At 44.0% G+C, this 13,015-nt stretch overlaps 1 protein-coding gene across 4 annotated transcripts in view; it reads left to right on the plus strand.

The window, feature by feature from the left end:
• LOC133217001 (contactin-4) overlaps positions 1 to 12,571 on the plus strand; it is a 341,090-nt gene extending 328,519 nt beyond the window's left edge. For all 4 annotated transcript variants that reach the window (XM_061362129.1, XM_061362133.1, XM_061362130.1 and 1 more), the window contains 9 exons: positions 1,505 to 1,663; positions 2,409 to 2,558; positions 3,937 to 4,007; positions 5,832 to 6,066; positions 6,597 to 6,712; positions 7,173 to 7,359; positions 7,849 to 7,961; positions 9,438 to 9,606; positions 10,722 to 12,571. In XM_061362129.1, the coding sequence (XP_061218113.1) occupies positions 1,505 to 1,663; positions 2,409 to 2,558; positions 3,937 to 4,007; positions 5,832 to 6,066; positions 6,597 to 6,712; positions 7,173 to 7,359; positions 7,849 to 7,961; positions 9,438 to 9,606; positions 10,722 to 10,822 (1,301 nt within the window). In that variant the 3' untranslated portion in view covers positions 10,823 to 12,571. The remainder of the gene's footprint in view (positions 1 to 1,504; positions 1,664 to 2,408; positions 2,559 to 3,936; positions 4,008 to 5,831; positions 6,067 to 6,596; positions 6,713 to 7,172; positions 7,360 to 7,848; positions 7,962 to 9,437; positions 9,607 to 10,721) is intronic.
• The last annotated feature ends 444 nt before the right edge of the window (positions 12,572 to 13,015 follow it).

Here is a 13,015-nt window from a genome sequence, read left to right on the forward strand (position 1 = left end):
ACTGCTGCCTCTGTAAACAAGCATGAGGAACATTGCATTCTCACGAGAAAATGACCCTTGATGATGGTAAAAATACTGGTCTTGTCACTCCCTGAAAACATCAATGGGGACATCTCTGTCTAGGCCAGTGGTCCCATGGCTACGCTGAGAGTTGTGCTGTATTATCTCACCACTAGCATGAAAGTTGGCAAGTATCACAAGGCTGTGAGAGGGGAGGGGGGGTGAATGACTGATGCATAAATGGATCTTTCTGAATAATTTTTAGAGTTTTTTAAATATTGGGGTTATGTCAAATTAATAAGAGATTAGATACTGGAATAAAAATGAATTATTTATATCAGGGAATATCAAAGTAGAGCATACAGGAGTAACCCCTGGCACTGGTACACACAGATCAGGCCACTTGCTGAGGGTGGAATTTTCTCAGGCCATCAGAACAGAAGCACGTGTCTGTCAGCAGCCCTGGAATACTTGCTAAATCAATAACTGATAAGTTTTCCCTCTCTTTCCCTGCTGTAGCCTGCACCCTGCATCCTGCAAAGAAGGATGTTCTGAAATGTGGGGATAAACCATGGCCATTCTAACACGTGAAGTGAGGACAGGTTGCTTCAGCCTCTGCCAAGCAGCGGGATTAATTTGTGAAGCACACAATGCAATTTCATTTCTCTGGTATAACTTGCAGAGCAGGACCAAAAGAGCTGACTGCTCTGTGAGGCTGTGTTGAGTGGCTGCTGCCCCCCAGCAAAAGAATTTAAAATTTTAATTTCTGAGAAATTAAATCTGGCTAGACCTGCTGAAACTTTCCTTTTAAAGGCAGGATATTGGAAGGTTTTGGGGTATTTTTAGATATTTAAACACATCCAGCTCTCTGAATATCATATGAGAATAATTTTAGTCCACAGAGTAAGTTGCAAGAGGAGTTTGCTGCTTGAGGTGGTGCTTTTGGGGAGGGACTTCACCTCAGGTACCTCTGCTGACAGAAATGGCTGTATGATACAGGAGAGAGGTATTCTCTCCCGTGTACATCCCACAGTGCTTTACTGTTTAGAAAGAACCCAGCAGTGAAGCAGAAAATATTGGTCCCTACTCAGACATGATGCTACCTACAGGCAGGTCCTTTGTTCTTCTCCAGGCTCTGAGTGCGTCCAGGCTGCAGCCAAAAACCATAGTTGTATATTGTCCACTTCTGAAGCAGCAGATGTGAGACAGCAGAGCTGATCCCAAGTACTGCAACAACTGCCTTGCTCTGTATGGTAGCTCAGGTCTGCCATGGCGCTCAGTACATGTGGAGCACCTGGGGGCTGCAGGTGAAGCCAGTGATCTCTCTGTATCTCCCCTGTGCCTCCAAATCTAGGCATCTGCTAAATCACAGCTAGGCCTGTGCTTATCTCCTCTGCAGGGACTCAGTTACCACTGTCCTGAGTAAGGGAGGAAGACTACAGTGTTCCCTCCTCAAGTCACTGCAAAGCCTTAAGCACCCCTGTCCTTTTAATTCTTCCAACAGGTCCCCCAGGTCCACCAGAAGCTGTGACAATAGATGAAGTCACTGACACCACTGCTCAGCTGTCCTGGAGGCCAGGAGCAGACAACCACAGCCCTATTACAATGTATGTTGTGCAAGCAAGGACCCCCTTCTCAGTGGGATGGCAAGCAGTGAGCACAGGTAGGTCCATTGCCCTGGACCCTGAAGAGCTCCACGATGGAAAACATCCATCAGGACCCATGCATCGGCTGAGCAGAGCAGCTCTGCACCCTGAAGTGAAAAGTAATTTGCCTGGCTGCAGAGCTGGTCTTATTAACTAGTTTCAAGTTTGGCAACCCAAAGATGTAGAGTCCAGTCTGCGCTATTACTCATCCATTTTTCTCATGAATGTTTAAGGGAAAACAAAATGAATTCCTATCTTTTGTTGCTGCTCTGGAGATATACAACAGTAATTGTGGTCTATAAAGACATCCCTCAGGGACAGACTGTGTCATCTGGCCTATCTTTAAGTAGAATTATTTTCCTGATAGAGGGAAAAATCCCATGATGTAATTTCTCTTTCCGTCCGAGGTTAATTTTGTTCCAGTAGCCATTAACTAGAGGGAACAGTGTGTTTTAAAAAGAGAAAAATAAAACCCCCTTTAAACCTGTTGTCTTGACATTTTGTTTTCAAAAAGTGGCAATTTAGGAAAAACTCAGTAATAGCCGGAATTTCTGTGCTAAAAGCACAAGTTTTAATGCTGCCTCTTCTTTGCAGTTAAAAAAAAAAATAGAGAAAAGGAGAAAATGTTTATCAATCCTTATTCACATTGTATTTACATTAATCCCTCACTTTTAAGGGTATGAGGTATGCATGGCCTTTTCCCAGCATCTTTAATACTTTGGGTGGGTTTCATTGCATTCCTGACTCACGTTTGTCTCCTAGTGCCAGAGATCATCGATGGCAGGACGTTCACAGCGACAGTGGTGGGCCTGAACCCTTGGGTCGAGTATGAATTTCGAGTGGTAGCTGCCAACCTGATTGGGATTGGAGAGCCCAGCAGACCCTCAGAGAAGAGAAGAACTGAAGAAGCTCGTAAGTAGCGGTGGGCAACTGAGTTAGATCTTATCAAATAAATGCTCATCAGTGCTAATGGATGTGTTGCACTGGAGGAAGCTGAGGAGCGCTTTCTGTGCCCATAGCTCTCCTCCTTCATGGCGTGTTATTTGTGTGCACAGAATAGACAGGGGAAGTTGTGGAGCTCCTGATGGGCTCTTTTGCTCACTTCGTGGTGTCTGGAGTATGAGAAGACTTAATGTCCTTTTCCTGCAAAAAGCAGAAAATCACTAATCAGTAAAAAGGTATTTGGGCAGGTTTTTTGGAAAATGCTGCCCAGTATCCACTGATGAGGGAGATGAACTCTGAGAACAGTCCCTCTGGTTTCCCATGCTCAATCTGATGGAAGGCATCAGGGAGTCTTCGTCAGAGACTTCAGTGGTAGAACAAGGGGTAATGGGTTTAAACTTAAACAGAGGAAGATGTAGGTTAGATATAAGGAAGTAGTTCTTTACTGTGAGGGTGGTGAGGCACTGGAATGGGTTGCCCAAGGGAGTTGTGAATGCTTCATCCATGGCAATGTTCAAGGCCAGGTTGAGCAGAGCCTGGGCTGAAATGGTCTAGTGTGAGGTGTCCCTGCCTACAGTAGAGGAGTGGAACTAGATGATCTTAAGGTCCTTTCCAACCTTAAGAGCTATGGAACTCTGGAATACAGACTACAGCACATTGAGAGCAGGTGTTTGAGCTTCACAGCTGCAGTCAGCAGTCTGTTGATGCTGGGAGCTTCTCTGATTCTTGGAGTAACTTGGACCTCACCCTGTGGGTCATCAGTGTTCCAGCAATCATCTTGGGCTGCCCTATGAGTTGGATTATTTCAGAGACTTACTGAAGGTTGATCTTAAGCACACCACTACCTCCTAGAACTACATGGTTTCTGCTGGCTGCTGCAGGCACAGTGTAACCATGAGAGCTTTAATGCTCCTTCATGCTGTCCCTATCTTGTGATCTGACAGAAAGGGGTCACAGCAAGGTATAGACTCAGCGTGTGGCTGCAGGGATATGTGTTTAGGCTATGGGAAACTTCTGGTAAGTGGCTCCTTTGTTCTCCTTCAGTCTGTAATGGAACAGAATATGAAGTAGGAAAACAAATAAAAGCCCTTTTCTATGGAAGATAAATGTTTAAACTAAACAATTAGTGACTGAACACACCAGTTAATTGGCATACTTTTAATATACTATTATTGACATACTTTTAATATGCTGTTTGCCATGGCAAATTAGCCATTTCCTAATAGTGTTTCTGTTACCCAGCAGGGGCAGGCCAGCAGAGTCCTGTTGCTGTGTAGGTCTGTTCCATTTCAACGCGCTTTTCTGGTTTCAAAGTTGCCACATCCATCTTCTGCACCTTTTTTTGCAGTTCCTGAAGTGACCCCAGCTAACGTCAGTGGAGGTGGAGGGAGCAAGTCTGAGCTGGTCATTACTTGGGAAGTAAGTGGAGCCCAAACTAAGGCGAACATTTATATGGTCCTGACCTAAACGCACCTTTTCATCCTGCACCAGTGAAGTTTCTGTAGGTTTCAAATGGCTTGCAGTAAGAAAGCCCAGATTGTGTCATAAAAATAGCAGAGCTATTAAAATTGAGCTAAACCTCTTCCCCTTCCCAGGCCCCTGTGCAGGTAAGCCAGCAGAGAAGTGCTGTGCAGGGGACCACGGGGAACACATCGTGGCTTGGACACGAGCTCAGCTCCCCTGACTCTAAGCACATCTGTACTCATATGGCAAAACACAGATGAGCAGAAACCACCTGAGGGATAAAACAGAGTTTGTGAGGACAAACACGGCATGTCCTGACCCGGTTGAGAACCCTTGTGGCTGGCTCCCAAACTTCATCCTTCATCCCTGCACTGGGATATATGGCAGCAAATAGTTAAGAGTTAGTGCGTTGCATGCTGGCTTTCATCACTGCTAATGAAAGCCAGGAAGAGGAGATGCAGAGATGAAAAATGTTTAATATTCCTTAAGGCAGTTGGGGTTAGAACTTTAGTCATTTGTCTGCTCGTATTTTCATGTTAGGATGCGATGCAGCTGGCATATTTTTCCGAATAATGAACTTCACTGGACATGCTAACACTTCCACTTAGCTCTATTTCTGACCAAGCTGGCAGAATGAATCACCAGAGATATTTTTAAGGTTATTAAAAAACTATAAATGGGATTTTGTCCTTACCACAGCTCAATGTGCTAAATTTCCTCCTCTGTTGGACTAATTAGCTACGCTGTGTCTCCTATAGATACTGCAATATGTTTCAAAAACACACATGGCAAGAACATCAGCCATTGACTTGAGACGTAATTTGCACAAAATATAATTAGTATTTTGATAGAACAGTCAGTTTAGTCTTTTAAATGTCCAGAGGCCTTTTCTTTATGTTCTGGTGTATTTTTCAGGATTTTCAGTACGGAATAATAAGCAGTCACCAAAAAGTAACCCCTTCACGTGCTTAAGCACCATGGACATCTGTGGGAAAGGGGTCCACAATTGGAGGTTATTTTAATACATCAAAGATTTGGGGTTTGATGCATCTTTTAGGGGACTGCAAGGCTGAGGGTAGGAAGTGTCAGTGTGTCCAGAAATGACAAGGAGGTGACAGCTTGCTTCTTCTAGCTGCTGTCTAGCACTTACCTGCCCTTCTCCATCACGTTTGTTACAAGTCACTCCCTGCCATCATGGTCTATTAATAGGTCATGTCACACAGGATGTGGAGAGTTAGCTGGCCTGGTGTGGGTCACTGTGTGGCAACAGGCCAGCAAGGGATCACCAGCCCCATGCTGTCTGGGGCATTGTGAGGATGTGTTTTTCAGGGTTTCACGTGCAATTCCAAAGACATAAGAGCAGCTGCATGTGTATTGGGAAATCAGGAATCACGTCCTTAGTTCACCCCAACAAACCTCAGGCCTTTGGTCATTGCAGTGCCTGGAATTACTGACGTTGTTACTGGAGGCTCCATCTAGCCAGAGAGGAAGGTGGGCATCTACAAAGGTGAATTAAGTCTAAGGTGAAGTGTCTTCTGGAGGTGCTTCTTTCACCCCTGACTAGAGGGAGCTTGCAGAGCAGGAAGGCTCTAGCACAGATAGGATGGAATGAATTCAGGTTATATACAAAGCAGGACTCAAGCCACCTCCCATCTCCAATGCTCTGTCTAGCACAGTAGCTTTAGAAGGACGCAGAGGCAATAGCCAGCATGCAGGCAGGGAGATAAACACGTGCCACTACTGACAGTGCTGTTTCTCTCATGGTCTGCCTGCCCACAGACAGTGCCTGAGGAGCTGCAGAATGGAGGCGGCTTTGGGTACGTGGTGGCCTTCCGCCCCTTCGGCACCGTCAGCTGGATGCAGACTGTCGTGGCCTCCCCAGACGCCGCCAGATACGTCTTCCGCAACGAGACCTTGCCGCCCTTCTCCCCCTATGAAGTTAAAGTGGGGGTCTACAACAACAAGGGGGAAGGGTCATTCAGCCCCGTGACCGTCGTCTACTCGGCAGAAGAAGGTAGAGCCAGGAGCTCACCCCACCGCCTCTCCCTCCTCCCTGCCGCTAGACATGGAGGGGGTTGACCGGGTCTGAAAGGGTTTTGTATCCACCTTGACATATCCTTTGATACCTAGTCCTTGCTCTGATTTATAATAAATGGCAAGCCATGATTAATTCTTTTCATAGTCATTAAAATAACATTAATCGTAATGAAATCTTTTGATATTAATGGAAAAGTAATATGTAATCTGGGAAGAATTCCTCTGAGATTTGGAATGAATTAATGTCCACTGATTAGAAAATGTTCCCTCTTGTCCTAATTACAGTACATGGTATCCTGGGTTGAGTTTAGTAATGACGTCTTATTATTTCTTAGGTAGAGGAGCGGTGCTGTCTGGCAGAGGCTGGCAGGCCATTGTTATGAAATGTGGAAGTTTATTTTGGTCACATGCTTCTTTTCTCATGCAATACAGAAAATAAAACCCTTGAAGTCTGGGACTAATTGAACATAAAAGTGAGAACTCTGTGTTTTAACTCCTCTTATGCAGAGCCAACGAGACCCCCGACCACTGTTTTGGCCAGAAGTCTTTCTGCCTCAGATGTTGAAGTTTCTTGGGCTCCCCCTTGGGAGAACCAGCACAAAGGAAGAATACAGGGATATGAGGTATGGAAACACAACACAGCCTCAGTACTAAGATTTAAAGAGAAACAGAGATACATCACAGGCAGTCATTGCAGTGCTGCTCCTGCCAGCCATAGCATGTGTGGATTCCTGTGGTGTATTTGGTTCCTTTTATCTCTTCAATATATGAGATTTCTGTCACACAGTAAATAATTATACATCTTTCTGTGTGTGATCTGGCTGAAAACTGAGAGCAGAGGTTGCTGAGAGAAACCTGCATGAAAGTGCTTCCATGGCCAGGCAGTGTCTGAGGTGCTGGGGAGGGAGCACCGCAGCCAGGCTGATGTTTCCAGCTAGGACCAAGAAGGGATTGTAGCAGGGTGCAAGTTCTGTCCCTATGGCTCTTACACTTCGGGCAGTAGTGCCACAGTTAGTTCTGGAAACAATGGGTGCTGCCAGCCCATAGCTGGAAGTAAGCACACGTACCTGCTCTGCTTCTCAGGTCAGATGTTGGAGACATGACGAAAAGGAAGAGAACGCAAAAAGGATTCGGACGGTTGGCAATCAAACATCTACAAAAGTCAGCAACCTGAGAGGCAACGCACTGTACCACTTGGCAGTCAGGGCATACAACACGGCTGGGACCGGCCCCTCCAGTGCCGCAGTCAATGTCACCACCAAAAAGCCACGTGAGTGTCCACAAGGATGGGGACCTCTTGCCTGGGAAGGTTTCTGCTTGTGCTCCCCTCTCTCATTTTCAGGCTTTGCTGAGTCTGAAGGAGCTGTCAGACTTTTCTTGGCTGGGTTTTTGTGCAGAAGACTTAGCAGTCGCCTTTTATTTTTTGTGAGGCTCTTCCCCGTGTTAAGTAAGCAGAGCATGCAAAACTGAATCACAGCTGTGCAGGCAAATTAAATATTTATCTCATCGTTCAAGAGGCCTTTTTTCTTTTGGTCTCAGGCATGTTGAGCAGCTGACCGAATCCTTTTTCATTTAGAGCACTGTGTTGTGTCACACCCCCGTGACCTTGAGGACACAGAGCAGTGAAACAGCTCATCAGCTTTCCAGAGTGATAGGACTCTAGGCATGCTCAGCAATGGTGGGGGAAGCCTTACTGGGAGGAATCCAACTGGGAAACATTGCTCCTTAGTAATACAGTGCTGTGTATATTCTTATATAGCACCAAGTCAGCCCCCTGGAAACATCATATGGAATTCATCTGACTCCAAGATCATACTGAACTGGGACCAAGTGAAAGCACTGGATAACGAGTCAGAAGTGAGAGGCTACAAAGTGAGTATTTTGTCAGCACAGGCAGCTGGACAAGACTGCCCTCCACCAGGCTCACTCATCACTCCTGATCCTGCAGCAAATCCTCACTAAGCGTAGCTGTCACTGGGTTCTGGTATATGGCTACAGGGAACATTTCCGTGAATCCAGTGTCAAGTAGGGGTTTATAGTAAGACCAGGCATGGCGTTTTTCATGGTACTTACATGGTTTTCCAGAAACAGAGGTCATACCTGTATAGAGTGAGTACCTTCTCAGCCCACAGACCTCAACCTGCTCCTTCCCTGTGAAGCTCCTACCTGCAGGACTGCTCTCCTGCCTTCAGTGGAAACCTTCCAAAGACTGTAGTTGAATCCTTAATTGCAGGCAAATAAAATGCTTTTTTAATAGCTCCCATTTTCTTCAGAAAGCAAAGCCAAAAGGAAAAGAAAGAGCATCCTCATTAGAAGCAGTTTTAATAGGGTATAATTTAACCAGAGAGAAATTTTGGGAAAAACTCAGCTCTGTCACTTTCCACAAGGGTTTAATTTGGCCTAAAGAAGACATCGGTGTGCAATTGCCAGCCGTTGTCTTGAGGGTTGAATCGTGCAAGCATTTCCCACCAGAGCTTGAAACGATGAAGAGCCTGGACATGCTTTGTATTTTGTTCACAATCTGGAATGCCAGCGGCATGGGCTTTACCAGCCTGTACCAGCTCTCCTGAATTTCTGCACTAGCTTTTAAGTATCTCTGGTGCACTGTATCAGATTATCAAAAAGAAGTAGTTCCTCGGGGTTTTTAGTTAAAACCTCAGATGAATCTCAGCAGTTTGGACCAACTTTTCACTACGTATTTTAGGTTTGAAATGCAAATTAAGTTGTCAACTGAAAGAGGATGGGAGAGACTCGTCACCCTGAAAAAGCAAACCCTGTCTAGTGGGTTTCTAAGAAGTCCTCTTTTAACTTACTGTTGGGATAGCACAGCCAGATGATTTCTTTCCTGAACCGTAGCAAAACATTGCCCATTTTTCATCTTTTTTTCTGGCATTTGTCACAGTTTATGATCTAAATTATTAAAATTCCCAGATCTTAGAAGACCATTCAAAAAAAATCATTTATTCCGGGAAGCCGTTTGTGGCACCGCATCAAATACCTCAACCTAGTTCCCTGAAGAAACGTAATAATGAGTTTCTGACCTCTATAAATAAGCCTTGGGATTTATTTTAGCTTCATAAAGTTAAAGATTTCATTAAGGTGCTCCCCCAGCTACCTGTGCTGTTTGGTACTGCACATCAGCATCACCCTCCTCCCAGTGTCACTTCCCCACCCCAGGCACTGTCACCGCTGTGCTGGGTCCCCAGCAAAACCCCAGCAGCCCTTCTGAGACCAGTCGTGTGTGTGAGTATCAGAGGCAGGGAAAGAGCAGCAGCAGATCTGGACGACCTTGGGGCAATGGCCATCTCTGCTGTTTCTGCCTCCTTCTCTCTCTCCCCTTTGCTGCAGGTTTTGTACAGGTGGAACAGGCAGAGTAGCACATCTGTAATAGAAACGAATAAGACCTCCGTGGAGCTGTCACTGCCATTCGACGAGGACTACATCATCGAGATAAAGCCGATCAGCGATGGGGGTGACGGCAGCAGCAGTGAACAAATCCGAATTCCAAAGATATCGAGTAAGGCTGGGAGGAACCAGGGTCCCACATGGGCGCTCCGGGATCCCCAGCCCCTCTATCCCTGCTGCTGGGGCAGACCTGCTTCACCCCATCACTGTTCTCACCTAGAAGCAAGATGAGGCAGCACAGGGCCAGGCTGTAAGTCTGGCCATTTCCCAGGCAGGGAGCTGAAACCCAGACGTACCTGGGACCGGTAGTCACTCTGACCCACATTTCTGATTTCATACTGAATCAAGATTAAACCATAAGAAATGCCATCATAAGTAGTTATATTTGTATTTAAGATTTCTAGACACTTTTCAATCTTACTTCCCTACTCGTATATATGTAGAATATATTGTTTCACTGCAATTCACTGTAACAAAATATCAAATGCAGTGTATAGAGGTTTTAAATTTATAAGGCTACTGTATAGCCGTATTCCATTGTGTGTTGGATATATAAATATGTATTTAGGGAAATGAGGTTGTGTAGAAGAACAAACAGGCAAGAGAGTATTTTATTACACAACATTGCTTTTGCAAAATCTCCATGTCCCATCTTCCATTAATAATGCCACAGTTTATAAGCTGCATTAAATCAGGAGCCTCTGCAATGCAGGAATATGGCATTAAAATTACAGCAATGTAAAAAACCCTGGGTGAGAGCAGAATTCTCTCCACCATGGCTGTACACTGTGGCTATATAAACCATACAGAGGAATTTAATTAGCAGACACAGGAGAGCATAGGAGAGGAGGAACACATGCCAGTTCTTATTTGGCTCAGCACAGTGGGGTCAGGTACACAGCTCTTCCGGGATGTGGATTGCACCAGGCTGGTGCCATAAGGAACAGCTTGAATGTAGTACAATTGTAAGGAAAATAAAATAATAAGTAAACAGGCCCTGAAGTAATACAATTGTGAGAGTAGCCTCAACACAACAGCAGCATGAATCTGAGTTCAATGGAAAACTCAGAGAGGTGAAATGCAGTGAAAGGAGGTTATGTGGGGTCTGACCTCCCAGCTACCACCACACTTTCTTGGAGAAGCCAGAATTAATCTCTTGGGTTTGGGGTTAATGAGGGCTGCTCTTGTCACTGCTGGCTCATTTTCTCCCCTCTCTCCTTTGCTCAGATGCATACGCAAGAGGATCCGGCTCATCCACCTCCAATGCCTGTACACTGTCAGCCATCAGCACGATAATGATATCGCTCACAGCTCGCTCCAGTTTATGACAAAAATCACATAAAGGACTTCTTGTTTATAATATAAGCAACATTTAGCTAGTTGTTTTGAAGACACCCAGTACTAAGTAATATTGTGGTTTGAGTACATCTTACTACTGGAAAAATGTTTATGCTTCTTTAGGAATGGCATTATACAGTACTTCCTCAAAGCAAATATAGCTTTGTCTGAAGTTTCCTTGGAAACTCTGCAATGCACTGAAAACATCTGTAATATGATGTTACCAAAGCAGTTTACATATGTCCTTATATGCATATTTTTTATTATATATTTAGTGTTTTATAGAATTTTTTAAAGTTAACATATGATGTAGATATTAATTTTTCCTCTGCTATAAAATGCTATGGACGACATTACCATGGAAATATTGTTTGGAATTTTTTCCTTTCTGATGGAGAGTTCAACGTTGTTCATAGTAAATTGGCTGCAACTTTACTGTACAGTTTTACAAGGCTACACAAGGCAGACCTGTTACAGATTGGGTTTGTAACGCGGCTGTAGTTAACTGGCAGTTATGATGAGTCTTGTGTTAAATCAAGTGCTTATAACACACAAGATGTTACATTTTATTCAGAGGTCTAAGCAAGTCAAACTCTAAATACTCAGTAAGAACACTATAACCTTGAAAAAGTACACGAAATTTGGTTGCTTGTGGACTACAGGACATGTAGCTAATATTCTGGCATTGTGCAGCAAGGGTCCATTTTACTGCTTTGAAATAACTTTGTCTTTATCATGAGTAGCATTAAACTGGGTAGGAATGAAAGATACTGCAAAGGTGCGATCTCTGCCTCAAGTGACAAAAAGGAACCTGAAGGAGCAATCCAACAACATGGTTCTCACCTTTGGGTGTAAAGCCAGTGAAGTCCACCTCGCTTTGGGAGATTTTACTCCAAGGAAATCAGGATACAGCGACTCCAAGATGTAAAGCTGCTCTGGGCTTGTTGTCCAAACACACGCTGCTTTCCATGTGCATTGGAACATAACTCATCATCCTTCATATGCCACCATGTAGAAAACTATTGGGAAGTCTGGTCTGGACCAGGAGCCTCAGAGGAGCTGTGCCGTGCTTCACAGAGGTGTGGGTTGTCCATGGCAAGGTGGGATCTCTGGTAGTTCTCTCCTAAGAAGTCTGTATTTCCTTATGAAAACTCTTCATTGGCACCTGAGGCAAAATAGAGTCACACCGGAAAACGACAATATCCACAGCAAAATAATTCTTCTTAAGAGAAGGACCGTTTGTTACTATGGGGTAATTTTGTAAGTTCACTCAGATGGGATAATGCTAGTAAAAGGAAATGGAATTTTCTATAAAATTTTCAAGTTTAAATGCGCTGCAGTGGTATATTATTACTTTTTTTTTTCCTGATAGCTTGAATTTGCCTGTAACTTGTCTTTTTTGCTTACAAAATAATACAGTTAACTTTTAGACCTTCTAAATATATTTATTCAGTAACTCATAATCAGGATTCCACTTGTGTAAAAGTCAGGGGTGTTGACCAGAGAAATATTGTCAGTATTTCAAGCTGTGTTCCTTTCTTAGTTTGATATGGTTACTTCTATGTAAAAAGTAAAAACAGGAAAAAAAACAGAAAAAAACTACAAAACCAAGAAAAATTGAACAAAAAAAAGAAGCTTCTGTAGTTTTCTCCCCAGTGTAAATGATATTTATCAGTGATCTAGCAGATGTAATCTTTTTTTAAAGGTATTGGTAATAAATATTCTGTCATTTGTAAAGATACCTGTCTTCCAGGATCATTTTTCCTCCGTGTGTCATTCTGCCCAGTAACAAACTTCATCACTGCAGTAGCCAGTGCCTGCTGAGATGGTCACTGACATGAAGATACCAAAGAATTGTTGGATTAAGTTGAAACTTTGTGGAGGCAGGAAGAAAAAAGTCTATTTATAAATCTTTGGTCTCATTCTGCTTCCAAATTGACAAAAAAAAAATATTTATGAGTGAATTTGGGGTGATAATGTGATAGGAATGCTGGGGATGGACTCTTCATTAGGGACTGTAGTGGTAGGACAAGGGGTAATGGGTTAGAACTTAAACAGGGGAAGTTTAGATTGGATATAAGGAGGAAATTCTTTCCTGTTAGGGTGGTGAGGCACTGGAATGGGTTGTCCAGGGAGGCTGTGAATGCTTCATCCCTGGCAGTGTTCAAGGCTAGGTTGGACAA

This window comes from Neopsephotus bourkii, unplaced genomic scaffold, assembly GCF_033783945.1.
Source record: "Neopsephotus bourkii isolate Nb327-2 ecotype Australia unplaced genomic scaffold, CSIRO-AGI_Nbou_v1 NB_1080, whole genome shotgun sequence".
In the NCBI taxonomy this organism is placed as follows: Eukaryota; Metazoa; Chordata; class Aves; order Psittaciformes; family Psittacidae; genus Neopsephotus; species Neopsephotus bourkii.